Source organism: Phodopus roborovskii, unplaced genomic scaffold, assembly GCF_943737965.1.
Source record: "Phodopus roborovskii unplaced genomic scaffold, PHOROB, whole genome shotgun sequence".
NCBI lineage: Eukaryota > Metazoa > Chordata > Mammalia > Rodentia > Cricetidae > Phodopus > Phodopus roborovskii.
Genome location: NW_026125948.1, coordinates 83,387 through 106,000, shown reverse-complemented (window position 1 = coordinate 106,000; position 22,614 = coordinate 83,387). Strand labels below are relative to the sequence as shown.

General features: G+C 35.1%; 1 protein-coding gene across 1 annotated transcript in view; it reads left to right on the top strand.

The window, feature by feature from the left end:
• Diaph2 (diaphanous related formin 2) overlaps positions 1–18,507 on the top strand; it is a gene marked incomplete at its 5' end in the record, with an annotated part of 564,399 nt that extends 545,892 nt beyond the window's left edge. Inside the window, one exon of the mRNA XM_051179135.1 lies at positions 18,094–18,507. Within this exon, the coding sequence (XP_051035092.1) occupies positions 18,094–18,158 (65 nt within the window). The remainder of the gene's footprint in view (positions 1–18,093) is intronic.
• Between the last annotated feature and the right edge of the window lie 4,107 nt (positions 18,508–22,614).

Sequence of the window (22,614 nt, the reverse complement as noted above, 5' to 3'; positions counted from 1 at the left end):
TTATTGCTTATACTTAGTACTTAAACCCAATATTTAAAGGCTATGATGCTTTACATTAAAAACTGTAATTAGACCGTTACATTCAACTACTAAGAGATTGCGTTCCTAACACATCAACTCTGAAATTGGTCCCACTTTCTGACTTCTCTTTTTTATCATTACAAAAGAATGTCTGTGATTGGCTAGCTCTGCAAATCATTTTATGTGTCCTGAATATTAGCAACATTAAGCATTAGAATGTTTTTTTATGAATAGAGAATACAAGATTTAACTTCCATCTCCTCCCTGCCTCTGACCATAGCCATATTGCTTTTATCATTGAATATTCCAGGAACAAGAGTCATCACCAAGACATAACTGGTACCATGGAGAAATGTAAGCAGAAGAGCCATTCCAGGAAAGTAGAGGATTTGTGTGCCCAGCATGGATCATGGCTCTGCTCTACATCCCAGTTTCTGACATATCCTCATAGTTGTTTCTATATTATGATTCTTATAAGTGAAGCACTTTTAGATGTCCCACATGGTTCAAAACAAATCAGAAATTCATGTCCTAAATGTTTCGTTAGTCATAATAATTAAGTTGATCAGTTCGGGTAGCAGTGGAAGCAAAATAATGGGGTCATTGAAGCAGTCAAGCTCTAATGGGAACCTGAGCTCATTCAGATATCAAATCTAATAATTGTTGTACACCTGTATGCACATTCCCATTGAGCAAATTCACATTAAAGGCTTAGTGAAACAGTTTCAATGTTGTGTTCCGAAGGGACTTGCTACTGTTTTCACAAGAAAGCACTGAAGCACTGATTTTTCTTGGCAGTATGTTTTCTTGTGGTGATGTGTTAACTAGTGTGTGTGGGGGGGGAGCCAGAAGACGGATATTTGCTTTCATAGGCACGATTTTCTTCCCAACTGTATATAATAAAGATGATTTCAAGCACTACAAGAAACATGGAATGACTGAAGTGTTGGGAGGCAGGGGGAAAGAAAGGTTTGTTATCCTCAACAACCTATTAGAAAATGAGGATCACTTAACTCCTTCTGTCCATAAAATAGAATGCGATCAAGTAGGGTTTCTGTTACTGAGGAAGAAAGTAGCAATTAGGCATTCTGTAGAAAGGCAGTGTTTCATATCTGTGTCACTACAGCACAGGAAGAACAAAATCACTGCCTGTGATGCTCCTACAAGATAACTAAGAAGAGTAGACAGACCAAAAAAAAAAAAAAAAAAAAAAACTAAATAATGGAGAGATGGATTTATTTAATTCTGCCCTATAATGACCATTTGAACTAATTGACTTCCAAAAGACCTTATATTGAAGGCTTCAAACCACAACAGAATATTTAGAAGAAGTGCAGTGTTTCTTGGACAACTATGAAAGACAGATATGACTTTCTCTCTTTACCAGGAAGGCAATTGAAGCTGAAATGACTTAACGAATGAATACTTTTCATGCCACAAAAACATGCATGGGTACAGACACATACAAATTTAACTATTCAAATGAATGTTGTACTCTATAATATTTTTGCTTTCTCTGGGCAGAAACAAAGGAATATGTTCACTTGTGTATTTATTTATATATAATTTCCATTGCCTACAATAGTCTAGTACCAGTAAAACAGGAAAAATGAAAGCCCCTGCTTTTGTACAGTTTGTAATGAAAGGGGCAGGAATTAGACAGGGACAATCATGGTATAAAACTCAAGCCAAGTCTTTATAATAAGCCAGAATTTCTTGGGTAAAAAATGGAAAGAAATGAAAAGAAGAAGCATGATCCAATAAATAGGCAGGTAGTAGGATACATAATATATTCAAGGAAGAGCCAAATGCTTAGCATTGCTGGAATATAGATATAAAAACTAGGAAGTCAAGTAGATATTGTGAGGAGCCATTTCAGGATGTAACTTACAGTAATGTGATCAGATGTGCCCTCATAGAATGAATATTTTCTAACATAAGATTGAATGAGGATGAGACCAAAGGCGTGAAAGATGTCAAAAAGTCTTGTCTAAGAATGTAGGCAATAGTGACCAAAGCTGGCTCAGTGAGTAAAAGGATTTTTCATACAAGCGTGATAACTGGAGCACATAGTAGGAGTAGAGAACCAACTCCTGAAAGTTCTTCATATTCCACTCATGCACTGTGGCAATGCTTGTGTGTACATACACACACAATAATAATAATAAATACTTTTATTTTAAAAAAAGAACTGTAGATAAGAGGAGATTGAAAACCTGTCATGGAGTAGCTTAATAGACATGATAATGAGGAAACAGATCAAACAATGTGTCAGGAGCTAGAAATGGTATATAATTCCAGCACTTAGGAGGCTTAGGAAGGTAAAGTATGACTTCAAGGCCTAACATCTTGTCCCAAAAAGAAAATGATGAAGTAATTACAAGTAAATGATTTGCTGAGTAGAAACAGAAATCTGTGATTACTGATTTTATGTGTTGGTATAGAATGGCTATGTTAGTTTTCTAGGACTATTACAGCATAGTCCCTCAAACCATGTGCCATAAATAATAAGAATGTACCATATTTTAGCTATGGATACTGAAAAACTGGGTTCAAGGTATGAAATTGGCCATGATTCCTCAGAAGGCATCAAGAAAAGAACTGCAGGGTAGGGGTGGCACATGCCTTTAATCCCAGCATTTGGGATGCGAAGACAGGTTAACCTGTATGAGTTTGAGGCTAGCCTGCTCTACAGAGCTAGTTCTAGGACAGGCTCCAAAGCTACAGAGGAACCCTGTTTCAAAAGAAAAAAAAGCCAAAAAACAAACAAACAAAATTAAAACAAACAAAAAGAACAAAAAAAAAAAAAAAAAAAGAAAAAAAAAAAAAAAAAAAAAAAAGGACCTAGTCTAGACTATAGACCTGTATAGACCTATCTCCTACCTAGTTCCTGGTCGTTTTAAGGATAGAAATATTGAACTGTTTCTTTTCTTCATCTTCAAATGTTACTCTCTCTCTCTCTTAATGTATGTTTCTTTCTAACTTGTTCCTTGTTGTAATTATATGAATTATAAGGTATTAAGTGTCACGAGACACGGATTTACTATGAAGACATTGCTGGCCTTCTCTTATAGCCACATCTAGCTTCAAACTTACTATGTAACCTAGGCTAGACTAGATCTCCTTATGCTCCTCCCTTTGCCTCCTGAAAACTGAGGATACGTCATACTCAAACTAATATCTCCATTTATTTTGCCTACCTCATCTCAAAATAAAGTCATTTCATTCTTATATACAAGTAGTTACATACTAAAAAGATATGAATTTTAAGGAGAAAAAAATTCAACAAATAACACAGTCCAAATGCTCAAAGTAAGGAATCATGAAAAGGGGGAAATCAAATGGGAAAGGGGAAATCAGTCTAGTTTGCCTATTGAATAGAAGATAGTTTTATTACAATCAGGAGAAATATTGAAAGATGATTGAAGGTATAACTTAGAGCCTAGGAAATGCAGAATTTAGAGCCATTACCATACAGGAGGAATAATAGTTTAAGTTTTACACATAGATGGATATATCCATGAAAAGTAGCTCATGGAAAATACATAGAATAGTATGGGAAAGGACAAAGAATAAAACCTACAAGATCAGTTATACATAGGAAAGAAGACAAGAACAGTAGATCAATCAAAGGGGTAGTTTGAAGTTAAAGCAGCAGTAATGATATACAAGCTGAAGGAAGAGAGTTTTGTGACAGGATTAATTGTTAAAGGTATGAACTACAGTGCAGTCAAGGAAAAAAGAAAACTATTGTAGGAGTTTATTATGGGTTCAAGGTAAGCCTATTTGTAAATGCAACCATTGTAGAAAATACCATGTATTTTAGTAGAATCATACTCTATTTGTGGATTTCCTTTTATTTTACATGTTATACTTGTGGGAAAAGTGGGATTTCCCCCTAGATCACTTATTCTTTTTTTCTAATCCATAAGAATGTGCTTGCTACCGAAGCATCTTTCCAAAAGTAGTTCAGTAATCCTGACAGAATCGGTTAGAAGCAGTGTGTACAAATTTTGCCTTGGTCTTGAGATTTTGATATGTATATCTATGGTTCTTTGTGACTAGTATCCAGAATAGGATAAAATAGAGCAACTCCAAAATGAGACTGTAATGTGGTTGGTCAGGAGAGAGCCTTTCAAGGAAGTCTCTTACACTTCAATTCATTGTCTCTTTTTATGTAGTCAACATTGGAACACTCCAGGCCGCTAAATGTCATTTCATGCACTACTTCACAACTTAACCATACATATTATCCTTTTCTCTCAGTTGTCCTAAAAATGCAAGGCTATCTCTAGAACAGTTCACAATTAGACTCACAGTAAGAGTCTCTATTAAACAATATAACATTTGTAAAGTATTTATTGTCCCAAACAAATATGTATTTATGAGAGCAAGTGACATATTTATGCATCTATAAATGCTCATAAAATTTTTACTAACAAAAAGTATCAATGTGCATTTAATTCATGCCCACTGTGTAATGAGAGAGCTCATCAAGGGGTAGTAGAGATGTATTCTGGTCTATCCCAATGTAGTCTTCTCCTAAAGGTTGTACAGAAAATGATAGTGAGGACTAGGAAGCTTCCTATAAATTAAAAGCTGAATTGTAGGGCCCATGGCACATTCGTGTATTAGAGCCAAGAGGAAAGAAACATAAATGAAGGCTAAGGTTTCAGGAAGATTACATTCTATTTTGGTTATAAAGGATTGGTAGTTTTAATAGACAGCATAATGCATGCATAAAAGTCTAATATATGGACTTTTATCTATTTTCATAGAAAAATTATGAATGCAAACCTAGCTAGATTCAATGGAGATAGTCAAGATTTGGGAAGAATCAGATTGGGTGGAATGGGATTTGTGAACAAACAAAAAGAATCCACTAAATGCATACTTTCCAAATTTCTCCTTGACATTTTTGCTGCCACAGAATTTAGAGCCAAATATGTCACACATATATTCTAATCTCCCAGAGCTACTTCCTTTAGTGTGAATCTGTTCACTTTTATCCTCATGTGTTTTATCTTACAATGAATTTTAATATGTGATCACTCTGAAGTCCTTCTGAAAGTGAACTTGTAACAATTTCCTTTTCAGTTTTGTCATTTTTTAACCACTTCAAATTAAGGTTGAGCCATGTTAGTCTTATTTCAAATCCACTATGGCCTTTTGAGCTGGGGAGTACTGTCTCTTTGAGAACACTGCTTACAAAGGCAGGTTAGAAGATGACTTGAAGGGTGGGAAACCTCACTGCAGTGATTAATCTGGCCAATACACTATTTTTAGTGGCTGCAATAATTGGTGTAAAGTCCTTTATAATATATGGCTATTTCAGTGACAACATATACTAAAAGAAATGTGAATTCCTTCATACACAACTGACAAAAATAAAACCAACATTGTTTTTCTGGTCCATAGATGCTAAGCTTAATACTAGAAATATGTGGGTTCTGATCTAGCTATATATTTCTACTTCACTGATATGTATATAGCAAATCTGTGTGGTATAAATGGGCTGGGCAGAATTCCACATTGTAAATTCAAAGCTTTGTGACAGAATTTGAGATGACCAGAGTCCATTATTGAAAGGAAACTAGTAGAGAGAAACTTTCAAATTGTGATTTAAATAAGTGTATCTACTGAAAATCTTTGTAAAATTGGATTATTCATATGGAGACTAGATTAGTACTAAAATCTGCATAACTCTAATCCATTTTTGTTTGAGTAAGGGACTGGAGAATTATTCAATGTGTATTTTCCACTCAGTTCATAAAGAATAAACAGTTGAAAGTCAGTCACAATCATTATTGCTCTCATTCACAGTCATTATTGGTTCTCATTCTGATCATGGTGCTGATTTCTATGTCACATGTTCTCATGTGCAATTTGTCTACACTGTTAGGCGAAATAGTATCATACCTTGAGATACCTCAGGCAGTGCAAAAGCAAATACATGTATAAAAAGACTTGATATTGTCAATTCACTACTTACAACATGATACTATAAGATATACCTATGCTGATAGTTTTTCCTATACCTTATAAATGGAAACAAGCAATTTTAAATGTACTTGCCTTTGGAAAATAAGAGCATAGTGGCTATCACTGACTATTTTTTTAAATAACATTAGCTATCAGACCTGGAGTATCTATTATTATTGATATTTTTTTCATATTGGACTATTTTGCAACAGAAAAACACTCTGGACACCTTAAGAAATAAAATAGGCTTCACTTCTTCCCATGTGTGTCTGTTCATTCTCTTCTATTTATGTTAAAATGGCTTACTACAAAGTTAAGCATTACCTTGTTATCACTTACAATGCCATGTGTTGCTTACTAGGCAATCTATGAATTAACTGCCCCTCCATGTCCACCATGGTGCAATCAATGGCAGCTAGTGTGGAAGGAGGATATATATACATATACACATACACATAACATACACACACACACACACACACACACACACACACACACACACACACACACACACACACATTAATTTCCACCTGAAAATGGTATTGGACATGTCAGGCACACTGACCTGAAGTAACTGATTTTGTTCTAAGAAAATAGCACCTCTTTCATGGTCATGAAAAATATAAGTGTAAGTTATATTTACTGCCTTCACTTGTTCCTCAACCTTCTGAAGTCTGACTTCTGCTCACATTATTTCACTGAAGTTGCTCTCATTAAGGTCTCTAATCACTTCCATATTTTTAAATATGATAGTTTTCTGTCTTTATTTTATTGCATGTTTCTACAGTATATGGTGTTATTGCTGGTACCAGTTTTCAAAATCAGCTCCCTTGCTTTGTGGAATGTGCACTTACTTTTTGTGCATCTCTGAATATTTACTGTCTATGTACTTCAAGGGTTCCTCTTCCTGAGTTCATCTCTTAATTATCAGCACTTTCCAGAATCTGATCAGTAAACCACGAATCTCAGTCTGTGTACTTTCCCAAATTGTGCTTAACAATGGCAGAGTCTCTCTCCTGTACTTCAGTCTTGTGGTACTTAATAGCCTGCTGGTCATCTCTGCCTACATGTTTTGAAAAGATCTCCACCTTGATGAATACCAAACTGAACTCATCACCTTTTCCTTGAAATCACTTCCTCCCTCTTCAAGTCCTATCTTAGGTGATGGAGCAACCATTCTCACATATGTATAATACTAGAAAATTTCAGGTTATCATTTATTCCTTTATCTGACATGTCCAGTTAATCCATAATTCTTATTTGTTCTCTCTTAAATTAATCTACCATATAATCATCAAATAACACTACATATTACAATTTCCTCCCTATTGCATATCTGAAATTCAAGAGCCTTAAAAGTGGTCATAGGTTCATCAGTCATCTGGCCATAATGAATTGTTTTTCATCACTACTGGCCTTCTTATATATAAATACTGATTTTTCTCTTCAACACAATATCTCCCACTTAGAAAACAAATTTCCTCCCAGTCAGTTCAGCCTTACCTTTTTCAAGCAATTAAAATATTAACTACTCTTGAAATTCCTTCAAATTGTGCCTCTCTCTCCCAAGATTTTATCTGTGTTCCTAAATAGTAGAACTTAATTTTGGCCATGCTGTCACTGGATTCTCATTATCCCTCTATGCTACCCTAGTTGAGTGAAAAATATCTTTAGGAAGAAGGTTGTCTTTTGTTTTAATATCCAGATCCAATATAGTCTTTGAGTTGTCAACCCAACTCCTTGAGAACTATGTAGCAGGGTAGAGAGGAAGCCTTAACACATCTCTGTCAAGCTAAATTTTAAAATTAGCCAAAATAAGACATTGTCACATTTATTGCTCTATCATTGTAGCACAATGCAAGGCACATAGTCACTCTTAAGAAAGTTTAATTGAAATAAATTCTGTGCAAGAGTAATGCACAACATGGAACAGAATATGCTAATAAAACAAGCCTACCCACCCCATACTTTTTACAGTGATTAGACTACTCAAGAAAGCAAATTAACAGTCAGTAGGTTACCTAATAAAACTGCTGTCCTAGGAAGGAAGAAAATGAGTGACCATTTTTACTAGATGTATCACTTAAAGCATGCTGGAATCTCGAGAAATAATTTCTTCCCACCCTTAGGGACAAACCTGTCCAGACAACTGGAATCCTAAAGCAGAGAAGTAATAGAAAGCAGTCTGGCAACATTTCTATACACACTGGATGACAATAAGAAAAATAAATATAGAGTATAAAAGATTTTCATTGCTTCCCAAGGGCATAAAATATACTAGCCTGTGATGACTTATGAAATTAATAAAAAGTCAGAACTTTGGTAAATTTTTATTTCCTGTCTGATCTTTATTATGTCTCTGTTTTATGGGCTAATATGAAAAGGATTTTTTTTATAAACATCTATTTGCAAACTTTCTCATTGTCTCAAAAGTGACTAAAAATTGCCATGATGCTGTAATTAGTCTGTCTAGACTTCCAAATGTGTAAAATCTGTCCACTGAAATCTTTGAAATTTGACTCTTATAATGGCATGTATGAAAGACACTAAGCTTTTATTTTCTATCAGGTGCCATCATGGTCCATTGCCATTATTTAGTCATTGTAACTATCCTGTTAAGTAGATAGTTAGTATTATTATTTCCATGGTGGCAAAGAGGACCATAAATGCTCTCACTTGCACACTGTCCGGCTTCTGTTCTTTAAAAGTTAAAAATAGTATATGATTTGCACCTTTAACATCCTATCTAGGTTTTACCCCTAACTTAACAAGTTATTTATGTTTCATATAAAAATATCATGCATTAGGGAAAAATATATAAAAGAAAAATCATGGTTTGGGTATTTGGTTCCCTCCAATACCTAAATGAAAAATCATGATCCCACTATTTAGAGGTTATTGATAATTTTATTGGTATATGTTCCTTCAAAAACTTTAGAGTTATACATTGTATGTTTTCACTACTAGGAATATGACATATTCCTTAGCTATATATCTTCCTCATTTTAAAATGTGGACTTCTTTGTCTCTAGTGTGTATGCATCTATATAATATTAGCCTGGCTGCAGAATATGCCAGTACATATAATTTGCATGCTGTATTGAATCTCATGATTACCTATAAGCTATACTGAATATAAACAGCATCTTAGAAAGCATCTGAAAGAACAGCCTTTTGTGTTTTCACTTTTTATTGATCAGATAATGACTAGCACTGTTCCAGAAGACATAAAATGATTCATTGAGGCTTCTTCCACAAAATGTAAACTGTTCATAGCCATGTCTATTCACTTAGTCTTGGCCTAATGTTCAGGTTGTACATGGGCTGTATTAGACACTAAAATTATAAAGGATTTTCAGACACTTGTGAGTATGAAATTGAGAAGCTGTGTGATAACTCTCTTAATTGTTCATATTTAAAACAACTGCTGACTTGCTTCTACCGTAAGGGACAGTTTATATTTTAAAAACAATGGCACTGACAGCTGCTAAAGTGTCTGTAATATTAACCACACAGGTTGCCTTTGTCCACACAACTGGTTAAGTAATTAAGCACAGGCTAGCATGGGGATCATTAGTGATGTGAACACCTGTTTATAGGCTCTTGCATTGTAAACTGTAGTTTAAGCATCTTCTCAAAATCATAGGCAATGCTTTGTTACTGTGATATGATCTTTTTGAAGGTGGGCATATTGTATAGGAGAAAGGGCTGGCATTTCTGCCTTAATATTGAAACTGGGTTATTTTATTTCCTTCCACATCTCCCACACAGGAGCTGTTTAAGCCAGAGAGGAGGGCTGAGTACTACCAAACCTCCATTGTCATCTAGAAATAGAGAATCCAAACCCAAAAGCTAGATTTCACATGTTAGAAACAATAACACTAGATGTATAGCTTTAGAGTGATTCTGAAACAAAAACAGATGACAGGTGAGTGTATTCTAGGTCAGCATATCAGCAGTAAACCTCAGGCAGATCACAAACAACTGCCATGGAGAATGACAGTGCATTGTCCATCATATGATCAAAGTTAGAGAAATGGCTAATGGCAAATATTCTTAGTCACAGGGATCTATGCCACCCATGGAATAAAAAGTCACACAGATGACAGGTGATAGTAATGAGTTGACCCTGGATCCCCAGTGACATTTAGCAGCTAGTTTATTCAGCACTAAGCCAAATGGATACTCATTCTCTCATCCTGCCAAGCACTCTGGCCCAGGTCATTGTAATCTTTGCCTTGATCATCCCTTGTACTGTCACTCTCAATATTGCTATGTAGGCTTCAACGACTTCTCCAGAGGACTTCAGAAAGCCACATTTCTGCAGATCTTCCCCACCCTCCTGCGGTAGAACAGCAGCCCTATGTATAAATACTTGAAAATTGTTTTTAAGAAACAGAATTTATATTAAAATAACATCCTTATGAAAATAGCTACCAAATACAATAGCTACAAGTATAAGCAGATCCTTTCCTTACATTATGTCATTTTATTCTTTTCGTTGTGGAAAAGCAAGTTAAGATGTGTAGTTATTCTGATTTTCCTTTTCTATATCCACTCCCTTTTTGTACCTCCCAATAGAAAAATTGGCATAACTGAATGGTCCACAATAAAAAAAAATTAAACTCACTTTTTATTAATCAGAAATTAACCAATACCTTTCTAATTGTTTTTGTTTAAATCCCACCTATCTTCTAAGTACTAATGAGGGTAAAATGTTGCCTGACCTCTAATTCTTGCATTCAAGAGATATGATTTTTCTCTACTGGGAGCCTGCACTGCATTTAAAATGAAGTTGATGCTACAAGAAGCACATAATTAATTTAATGTTATTGCTCTTGGTATATTTATCCTTCCCATCCTAGTAATGTATAAGGTTACCTGTTATGCACCAGGTGGATATTTTATGCAGTAACAATTTGTAGCTGGATGGAAGGACAGAAAGAAGTCTTTCCTTGTATTCATGGCAAAGTTGTATGCCCTCTATGTAAGCCGCATAGCTGAAGGTGAAGTCAAGGATCAGTGCCTGATTATTGCTAGTGACTGGATGATGACTTCATTAATGATTTTTAAGAAACTGCTGCATATGAGATACTATGATGTACACCCTGATCAGCTCTGTTACACTTTTCAAGATGTCCAGTATTTACTTGCCAGCATGAGTTTTACATATAGAATTTCCTCTAAAACTTTTGCTAGTTTGTTCTAATATTCTTACTTTGCTTGTATTTTTCATATTTTTATGCAGATGTCCTCATTAGACTCTCGTCTTCACAGATAGAAAATTTGATTCTCTAGTTAAGAAGCAAATATAATGCTTGACTAATGTACAAAGCTGAAGACATTTTAATAAAATCTATTCACTAGCTATGACATTGAATCCAAAGATAATCAATAACGAGGTCAGTGGCAGCTGAAATACTGAATAGTATACTGATTATCTTTTATCTGCACCACATTTTTCTAAGATACTTTGAAATATCAAGTTATCAATTATGTAAATGCAGCCATTTAAAATACCAACAAATTGAGTATACATGTTATAAAAGTAACATGTTTGTGAAAGATGAATCTATCATATATATTCTACATTTGTAGATTAATATGGATTAAATTTTAATGCCTTAAAGTAATATTATTGCACTGTGTGATTTTACTTTTATCTTGTATTTCCATCTTCCTAAGTTGCTATAATTGAGTTTGCTTAATAATGTACCCTTATATTGCTGCCAGACTTGGTAGCTTGCAAACTACGAAGTTCATAATGGAGATAGAGAGGAGAATTACTACCTGGTAGGAAGGATAAAAAGAAAGTGAAATATAGAAAGGTGATTTAATCTCAGTACTGCAGTTTTATAAAATATAATTTGTTTTTCCCCTAGCACAGCAGAGTTTCATGCTGATAACAAGCTCCTGAATTAATAAATACATTGCAACTATTGAGACTTTTCCCTTAATAACATAACGAATGCTGGGCATTAAGAAAAGGAAATACATTTTTGTACAGATGTTACCTCTAGCAGATCTATATCCCCTAAACATAGAAAAACTACCATCGTCATAACTTCAGCAATATCAATGGGAAAATAATTTGTGCATCTCAATTAGAATACTATATTTTCCACACAAAAGCATTCTGTTTCTCAGAACATATTTGCTTATTTTACAATTGGAAAGGCATTTATGGGTTTATTTTGTTATCATTACATGTGCTTAACTCCAATTATAGTTAATGGGTGTTGTGTGTCTATAGTCACAGTAGCCTCTGAACTATTTTAACATTATTGCTTTCCATTACCATCATCGTTAAAATAACTTTGCACTCTTCTGCCAACCTGAACTACCACAGTATTCTAGGTTCCTGTTTTCTTTGCATGGATTTATTTGCATGTAATGAAGAATATGGATTATACAATGTGGCCTGTTTCAAGCTTCAAAAACACTGTAATATCATTGACATTCGAGTAGGTAGCACTAGAACTTTTTAATTGTTGAGCAGAAAAGTAATTGATTGGCTCCTGAAATATAATTTGCATAGCATCCTGAATATAAATGTTCCACTGGAATAAAGCTGTTCAATACAGTGTGGTGACTGATATCTGGTAGATGCCCAAAATTTAAAGCACATTACAAAATATTAGAACATGAGGTACACAAACTGGAAACACTAGACTTTATCAATATGTAACAAAACTATACATTTAATTGCAGTTACTCACACTTTTGACAAATGCAAAACAACAAGACAACAAATCATGTATAATTGATGATGTCCTTTTGGATACTTCTGGACTTTACTCTATTTCCCAAAGAAAGGTGGACAAGCTGTCAGAAAAACTGATCAGAAGACAGTGCAGGGAAAGGCCTTGTTCAATTTTCAAGAAAATGAGAAGCATGGAAATTCCTAAAAGTGATTGAGGAGGTATCATATGTCAGTGGTAAAGCACTTGCCTACATTCATGAGGCCTTGTGTTCCATCCAGAAACCATACACAGATACATAGACACAGATACACACATGGACCTGAGCATCAGTACACTCCCAGTTAAATACTGAGTTATCTCTAGGGTAAACTTAGGATCCATTTTGGTTATATTTATTGAGTTCTGTTGTTTTTCAGGTTCTTTATCATTATAAAATAATGTCTACTGCTGAACTGTGCCTCATGAGGATTTTAATGGGATGGTTTTAGTAATTAAACCCAGAGCTTTTCACATGCTAGCCAAGTGTCCTACCACTGAGCCATATTACCAGCCAAAGTGTATGTTTTAAAAGAAAAGACAAATGATGAAGGCTAGCTCCTACAGGTACTAAAACATACCATAACTCTCACATCCATAATTCTAGCATTAAAGAGACAGAGGCCAGGGCATTATAATTCAAGACCAACTTGAACTAGATAGGAAGAACATGCCTTTCAAATACTTATTACAATAGTAATGATGATGATGAAAGAGAAATTATTATGAATGAATGAAATGAGAAGGAATTTATATAAAAAATCAGAATAATACCAATGACAAAATAATAGAAACTCCAATATTTTTAATATGATAAAAAGGATATAAATTATTATTATTCACCAAATGGTGATGGAACAACCTATGTCTTTTGCAAAGAAAAATAAAACAAAGAACAAAGTAGTGTGGACATTTATTTGGCATTGTGAAACAATGTAAGTTGAAGATAATTTTAGTAATTAAATATGAAATAATTAAACTTTGAACACTGTGAAGAATCATGACTTAATGCTTATAAAATGTCTGAATATTAGATACATGTCTACTAGAACATATCTAGTAGAGAAAGTTGAGAATAAAAGAACATATCAAAATGTAAATCTTGATAGGTTTAGTTACATAAAAATAGTAAAAAACTAAAATGAAACCATACAATCCTAAAAATACACAACACAAAATAGGCAAATAACAAAGAAAAATATTTCTAATTCATATTTTAGTTAGTTGCTATTTTAAGTATATCATGTACAAAATCAAACAGCATAACAAGCATCCAAAGGACAAGGCCAGCATGTAAGGGGAAAATAAATGGATGGTAATATATGAGAAGTTCCACCTCACTAATATTTGAAAAAAATGCAAGAGGAATGAATCATGTCATTTTTCACTTTTATATTAGCACATTTTAAAAGATTATTACCCAAAGAGATAAGACAGACAAAATCATGTACTACCAATTGGAATTAAATTAATGCAACTATTCTCTGATACAATTTGGGGTTACTTCTGCATACCTTAGTAATGCCTCTACTACACATGGCATACATATTGATGTAACTATAAGAATGGTCATTTCTCCATTGTTTCTACACTGTTATAGTAACAAAATATTGGGACCAACTTAAATACACTTCAGAAGAGAAATGATTAGCAAATTATGATATATTTACATAATATAAAATGAATACATAGCCATTAAAATCATTTCTCAGTATTATATGTCAGAAATCTAATAACAGAAAATTTTTTCATAGAAAGGATAGAACACCACATTGCATGTCTAGTTTGAGCTGAAGATATTTTTAAGGCATTATTCTCAGAGGACTACACAGGCACATTACACTAAGAGAAGAAAAGGTAGTGGACATGGCTTTTTTTTTAATATCATAGTTTCAGTCTCAACTTGACCATCTCATGTAGTATGCCTACACTGGGCATACACTTTATTAGGGTACTGACTGCACACCCCAGGTTGCATACTGCAGAACTGAAACTTGTAATCTGATTTTTGTCCTCTTAGTTTTTGGCTATGTTTTACCTGTCTTTAGTCTTTGGTCATTTTACTTGACATTTACAGTAACAACAAAATTATTGACATGGGTTTAGGTATAGACCTAAAACATAATGGCATTTATGTATATCCTTGCATTATTTGTTGTTTACATAGTCACTAAATAAATGATTATATGAGTGGTTTCTAGAACAGTAAATACAACAGTGTGTTTAACCTTCTTACTACAATACTCAATAACGTTTAGAGATGAATGCCACATATACCTTTGCTTAGAGAAAGCATGGAACTTCATCCTCTTATGACAAGGACACTTTTGATATTAGTTTAACATGGGTAGCCTAATAGAAGGTACAAAACCATGTTAGTGACACTACATGGGCTAAAGTTCTCCTTTGGTGAAAAATTTGGTAGATTTCCTGAAGACCATCTGCCTCCATAGCATGCGTCTTTGTAAAAAGTATATCCTTCTCTTCAATACCACTCTCTAAAATTTCAAGGTCTATAGTAACATCACCTACACATAGAGTTTATTTCAAAACCTTGTCTCTCACAAATAAGGAGAATTAGTTTGGGTTTTCTTACCAAATTCTGGTAGACTTGAAAATGAAATTGATCCTGAGTAGGTCTTACCAAGCCCTCAAATCATATAGCACATCAGCTCCTCCCTCCACCTGTTTCCAAACAATAACTATCATCAGTTTCACAATTACCCTGTTACTTCTGACAGCAATAATATGTAGCAGTTGCTCTTTTATTGTAAATATGATGCTGACTTATGAGGTCCTTATATGTCCTTATGATTATTAGTATTGGATACCATAAATATGAAAATTACATTTCAAATATCCATTTGGTGGTATTTCAATCTCTTATTCAAAGATGAACTCACTATTGAGCATGAAAAGTTGTGATTGCTAGATTATTAGCCATTAGCTGTAAAGTCAGATGGAAAATCTATGTAAGCATATGAAAATACAGAAAAGTGTGTGTGTGTGTGTGTGTGTGTGTGTGTGCGCGCGCACACACGCTTACACATGCAAACATATGCACACTTTTTGAGATGCATTTGATTCCACTTACGGCTTGATCCATAGAACTTTATGGTATAAATATATGTTTTATGACAAAATTAGGCTTAAAATAAATATAAGGAACTGGAAGTGAATTTTTAAAAATTCAGATCCACAATGTCATTGTTAATGATTTTTTCTTCATAAACAAGATTATAGGTTGATATTTCAAAAATATAAGTTGTGGCCTTTACAGAATTTCTTCTTCTTGTAATTATCTTATTAATTTAGGAGTCTGTTAGGCTCCTATGAGGGAGAGATCAAAGGGAGAGAAAAAGAAAATCTAAAATAGTTCTCTTTTTTTTTTTATCGTCTACAGAGCCAGGTTTGGGTCTTGAACCAATGATCATGCCACTTTCTAAAAGCTTTAACATGCTTTAGACAGTTTGCTTTGGCTCAAACAAAAATGCAAGTTAGTGTGAATCATCACATCCTATCATTTAATACTGTACGGCTAGAATTTTGGAGGTACTGGTAACCAGAGTCTTCCTGGAGGGAAGCATGGACACCTGTTGACCCCAGCTTGTAGGATCCCCAGTGCACCAGCTTCTTTCATGGAGCTGGCACACCCCTGTGGGAATGCTGCCATCCTTCTTGTATCTGAGAAAAACACAAGTTTTAATTCTTGCAATGCAATGGGAACCATGTGGTTGTAGCTTAAGTTTTAAATGTCTTCTAAGAAGTCCCAAACTAATCTGTAAGCAAATCTGGGTCATCTAAGTAATAAGCCCTTTATCCAGGAATGTTATCTTCACATTTTTAGTTGAATTATGATCCATATCACAAATTAAATAATGGATTTTTTAATGGTATCTTCAAAAGGATACCCAGATAATCCATTACTCAGATGTATCTCCAAGTACAAAAAGCCTCTTGCTTTCTCACCTTTCTGCAATATGATTGCATTCTGAAGCATTGAGGACACTTTAAACTGGTGACTAGTTTGCTCAGTGCACTCACAAGGTGGTGTTAATGAGGCCAAGGTCATGGCTATAAGAAAGTTTTGCTGTGTATTGACCACAGACTACCGGGAATCAGTCAAGAGATGATAGTACAACCCAGAAAGGCATCATGACAAAACCTCAGCACTTCTCAGTCCAGCCTCCCCATGGAGAGACAAGATATGCTCATGGGCCATCACCATCTTATGGAAGAAATGAATAGCAGCATGGGAGGCTCCAACATCTACTTCTAAACAAAGCAGGCCTAACATTTAGGCATTAAATTTGCATTATAATCTCCCATCATACCATTGATTTGCTGTGTAACCTTCATCACTAAAGCAGAGATAATAGGATGGAATGAAATGGGCTTACCTCCCGGGGATGTTGTGTGAATTAGCAAATTAACTAGTGTAAAGTGTTAGCATTTATGTAAGTGCTAGTGGTTGTCATTATTTCTAGGGACTGAGTCTCATTCTAAATAGAGAATCTAAGTATATTATGCTTTTGCCAGGAAGAGATTTTCACCCACATCAATTGCATTTAAGCTGAGCATAAAACAGAGGTGATAATAATATAGTAGTGATCATCACAGTGCAAAGCTGTAAGCCTTCTCCCTATTAAAGCTAAAACTATTTTCAGCAACTTTCAATGCTTTTAAACTTTGCTTTCCAAGCTTTGAGCCAACAGTCATCTCTACAGTGATTATTCTTCCTGTGATGGGTAAGGGGAATGGGACCAAGAATAGTTCCCATTCATTATTCATTCCCGTAATGACTATATAATGTATTGAATTTGTTTACATCATACAAGCAGGCAAACTCAGTAGCTGTTTTGATTGCCATATATTGCAATCATTGTTTAAAAAAGAAAGAAAGAAAAGAAAAGAAACTTTTACCCCCCACTCTGCATACATTGATGCCCTTTAGAGGTAGACAGCATACAAATTGGAAATTCATGGGATTGAAGAGGTTTTTAACAAAAGGCACTATACATTGATCTTTTCAATTTAACATCTTCACCAGGGAATTTTGTTGTCACCTGCTTATTTCCAAGGGGTCTGTGCTTGAGAGAATTCTTCCATTTTTTTTTATCACTCTGTCTCTGCTTACCAAGAAAAATCATTTCTTGCTGATTGCAGAACTCTTGAACTCAGCCTGGCAGCTGCAGTGTAAATGCCTCAGATCCGGCCTCTTTGCAGCTTATTTCCATATGCATTTGAAGTGATTTTTCAAGACTGTTTGAAAACCTCTCTCGACCTGTCACTGTGCAATAGTCAGAATCTAAAACTCACCGTGTGTTCCCTTCTTCTCTTTGTCCTACAGATAACAGACGGGCCCCTCTGGAAAGATCACGTTCTCGTCACAATGGAGCTTTGTCAGCCAAGTGATTCCTGATGCCAGAGAGAGTGGAGACATTTAAGAAAACAAAATCATCCATCTTGAGAAGAACAAAATATACACTCAAGGGTTTGAGTGGAAATAAATGCATTTCCACAAAGGTCAAGCTGAGCTGGGTGAAGTAATGTGTATTTGTAGGAGTACTGCAAGTACACTAATCCAAACCCAGCTGTCATGAATAGAAAACATTTGTTCCTCTGTTGTTTAAATATGCATTGCGTATAATGACCTGACTGTGAAAATGAAATTATAAAAAACAAGTGGAAGAATCTAAGGCTTCTATAATAATCATTCCAGTCTGTCAAAGAATCTAAAACTGAAAATTCTAGGTCTGGCCTACCCACCCTACCTGCCTCCCCCAAGAGAAAGGAAGGAAGGAAGGAAGTAAAGAAGTAAGGAAGAAAGAGGAATAGACAGAATTTTCAGTGTCTACTCCTAGCTCTTCTTATGTACATAGTGTAAAGTCCAAGAGATAGGTGTGTTAATGATTGCCAAGTTGCACATAGCACACTCTGAAAGAGAAGCCTGAGTCAAGTTATTTTAGAATCACTCTCAAGTGAAAGCTAATGGAATCATCCATTTGGCAGAAATTAATCCTACCAGTAGTCTAGTGTTTCAGCATAATATCACACATACACATATCATTACTAAAAATAAACCAAAGTTTAACAGAATCTCCTAGATTTCAACTTTATTTAAGAAGTATTTCTTAATTCTGCATAAACATCTGCCTTATATAATTACTTTATATAGCTATTTTTGAGAAAACCTCTGCATGTTCATGCCTATGCTAGGGATGAGCCTAAAAATTCTATTGCCTTTCTTTAGATTCTTCACTGTAGTGATTCTTTCTCCCTTCACCCCTGAGAGTTAGGGAAGAGAACTACAAAACTGTCCATAGGGATTTCTTTATGCAGAAGGCAGTAAAAACTTTTGGAAAGGTCAATTGTTTTCTTTCCTTTCTACCCCTTTTCCCATTCTACTTTGGTAGTTAAAGCAAATTTCTGAGCATGCATGTGTATGTGTCTGTGTGTGTGCATGCGTGTGTGTGTGTGTGTGTGTGTGTGTGTGTGTTTGTATCTCTTCATGTAGTAGTTCCATACCCCAGTAAAGAGGCAAACCTCTCTGTCATCACCATACTTACTTACCTTATATTATTAACACATTTCAGTGATACTGCCAAAACAACACTAACAGATAAAGAAGCTCAGCATTGTTTTAGATGTGTGAGAGAACAGAAGTTATACTTAACTTGTCTATTCTCTTACAGTGTGCATTTGTAATAATTGGTGTAACTTCTCTGGGGTGTAATTTCAAGACTAATTCATGCAGATGATTGTGATTGCTGTAAAAGATTGCTTGTATGTATATTTCTCATGTAGAAAATTCTGTTTCTCCAAAGCACATTATAGACATTCAGAGAAAAGAACAAAAGACTGGCTTGGCAAGCCACCTTCTGAGATAATGTAAGCAAGTGACCAGTAGCTAACAGAATCTTTATACAGATGTATAGTAATTTAAACTGTTGCCTTTCACTCCAGTACATTCTTACTTGGGTATTATACTTCAAAATACTCTGGAGCTGCTATAAGTAGAGAAATCAGAAGGTAACAATGTCTGAGTCTTTTTCCATTTTTTAATTGAAACTACACACACACACACACACACACACTTAAGAACACACCACTTTCACACACTTTTTTTTAAACAATAACCACAAAATTTAGTTTCTCCTAATTGATGTAAATAACTATCATAGGCATTTATGACTTTACAAAGTATTTTGTGAAATGTTGTGGTATGGCTTCTTTGAGGTTTTGTGTTTTGTTTTTATTGCTTTTCAGGCTGTAGAAAATTGACATTGAAATGTAAACTTTGAAATTCGGGGCATTTGCCCTGCCATATTATCTAACTGGACAAGGTTGAAATACTTACATGTATCACCTTTTCCAGATGTGAATTTGCCTTATTTTCTAGTTTGTAAACAAGAATGAATGAAGTACTATTATTGATAAATTATATATTTGTATTTAAATGCATTCCACATCCTTTTCACAAACATTAGAAAACCTTTCAGGGGGCACATAATTAACTTATGTGATTTACAATAGTACTGTTCCAGCCACTTGCACTTTTTGTTTTTGGTTGAAAGGTATCATCCAAAAAATTACATAGTGCCATCTTTTAAAATAAAACCAAATTAGGCTGAAGTATTTTATTTATTTTTGTTTATTTCAGCCACAGATGAGAAATTCCATTCCTGCAACTTTTTCTCTGGATTGTTATAGAAACAAGTTAGCTGGTTAGACTATTTTCCTTTGTCTACTGTAATACTTGTCTATAAATCTGATGGTTTAAGTAAGACCACGGCAGTGTTGTCTCATGTTTCTGGAGGCTAGCAGCTTGACATCTGGGCATCAGACCATTCATGCTACCTCCAGAGGCCACTGCAGAGGCACCTTCTTTTCCCTGTTCATCTTCAGATGGCCAAAGGCGCTTTGTGGCTTATGACCACATTTTTCTCTGTCCCTCTTCACATCATCGTGCCCTCTGTGTGCCTGGTATTTCTCTGCATCTCTTGTAAAGATGGTGATAGTGGCATTTAGAGACTACCATGTTACAATAGGATACTCACATCACCACAGACCTTGAACTTTGTATCTCTCTGGCTCTTCTTTCCAAACATGTTAACATTCTTATCTAACCCGTCTGCCAACTGAAGCCCCCCGCCCAAATGTATGTTTGTCCCATATGTAAAATGCATTCACCCCATCTCAACATTCCCTAAACTAAAACTATTATAGTAACCCCTAATTCCAAATATTCATCCAAATGTCATCCTATCCAACAATACAGATCATCTAATGAAGTATGACTAATGTTTAGGGTATGCCTAATCCTGAAACAGTATCCTTTCTCTTCCTGTGACTCAGTGAGAGAACAAATAAAAATGAGCTATTTTCTTCTAAAATTGCACTTGGGCAGGCATGAAATAATAACAAAGGCACTCCTGCTCCAAAAGCAAAAGAACAGAAAGTAGAAAGGAGTCACCTGCCCTATCAGGTCTCAGCAAATTGTTCATAGGTGTCAAGGCATGGCAATGGCTTTCTGTCAGATATCACCCTTGGGAACTGCAGCTCTTTTCTCTTGGATATAGGACTAGACCTCTGCTCCAGGGCTCAAGTTTCTGCCTTTGTACCCACAGTTGGTTTTGCCATTGGGGTGCTCCTTTTTCTAACCTGAGAGTGATCACATATTTACGGATGAGTAATTTTATTAGCTTGTTTCCTGCCCATAGTAATCTATCTGACACCTTTCTCTCGTTTCCTATCTGGTCTCCTCAAGCCAAGCCAGAAGTATTCTGATAATTATTGTACTCCCAAAAAGCATGTGGGTCTTCCATGTATGTCATGTCAATCCATACATACCTTTAGAAAAGCGGAGCCTCACTGTTCTTTCCCAGATAGCTTCAGCTCTGTGTGTGGCTTTCTCTGAGATAGTTGAATGAATCCAGGAATGTGTGCCTGATCTATTCAGTACAAGCCTTTAAAAGCCACATCCTTCACCTTAGCTTCACAGCACATCCTCGCACAGAATTTCCTCATTTTCCCATCTTTAAGAGTAACAAAATTTACCAAATCAAGTGCTGTTTCCTTATTGACATAATGACTCTTTCTTCAGTTAGCCTCTTCTTTTTCTTTTCTTAACATTTCATTTCCTTCTATTTAGCTCTTTTGTAAATTAGAACCAAAAGTAATGAGTTTCAATGTGATGTTTTCATGCATATTTTGTTGACCTCTTTCCTCACCGTCTAGCCTCCTGCACTCCCTTCCACCAATACCCCTCCTTAACACACCATCACTTTCATGTCTTCCATTTCACTTTCATGTCTCACATAATTATATTCTTTTTCCTTCCCACTCTCTTAAGACTTCTGCCCCGACCCCAGCAAGAATAAATTAGCTCATACCTACAACACTTGGCTTACCAAACTACTCAGCTAAATACCCAAATTTATCACTTCCAAGATCAAGATTGGCTTTCCACAAAACTATTGGAGACAATTTTTTTTTTTGATTTCTGTTTTTGCTGTTATATAATAATAACTGCTTTTCTTCTGGTTCCCAATACAATCTTCATTTCCTTTTGTGCCCTCACTGGGAATACCTTTAGCGTCCACATTCCAATCAGTGGTTTAACTCATGCAATCTATAGTTTCTCTTTAAATTCATCATCAACATTTGTCCTATCTTCTACCCAGTGTCCAATTCCAAAGGCACTTTCACATATATAGGTATTTGTCATAGTAATACCCCATCTCATACTAAAATCCTTATTAGAGTCTTATGGTTATGAAACAAACACAGTGGGATAAAAGAGTAGTTTCCTGGTTCGGTAGTCTTTTTAAGGCAACAAATCCAAAACCAAGATATTGCAGGACAGCAC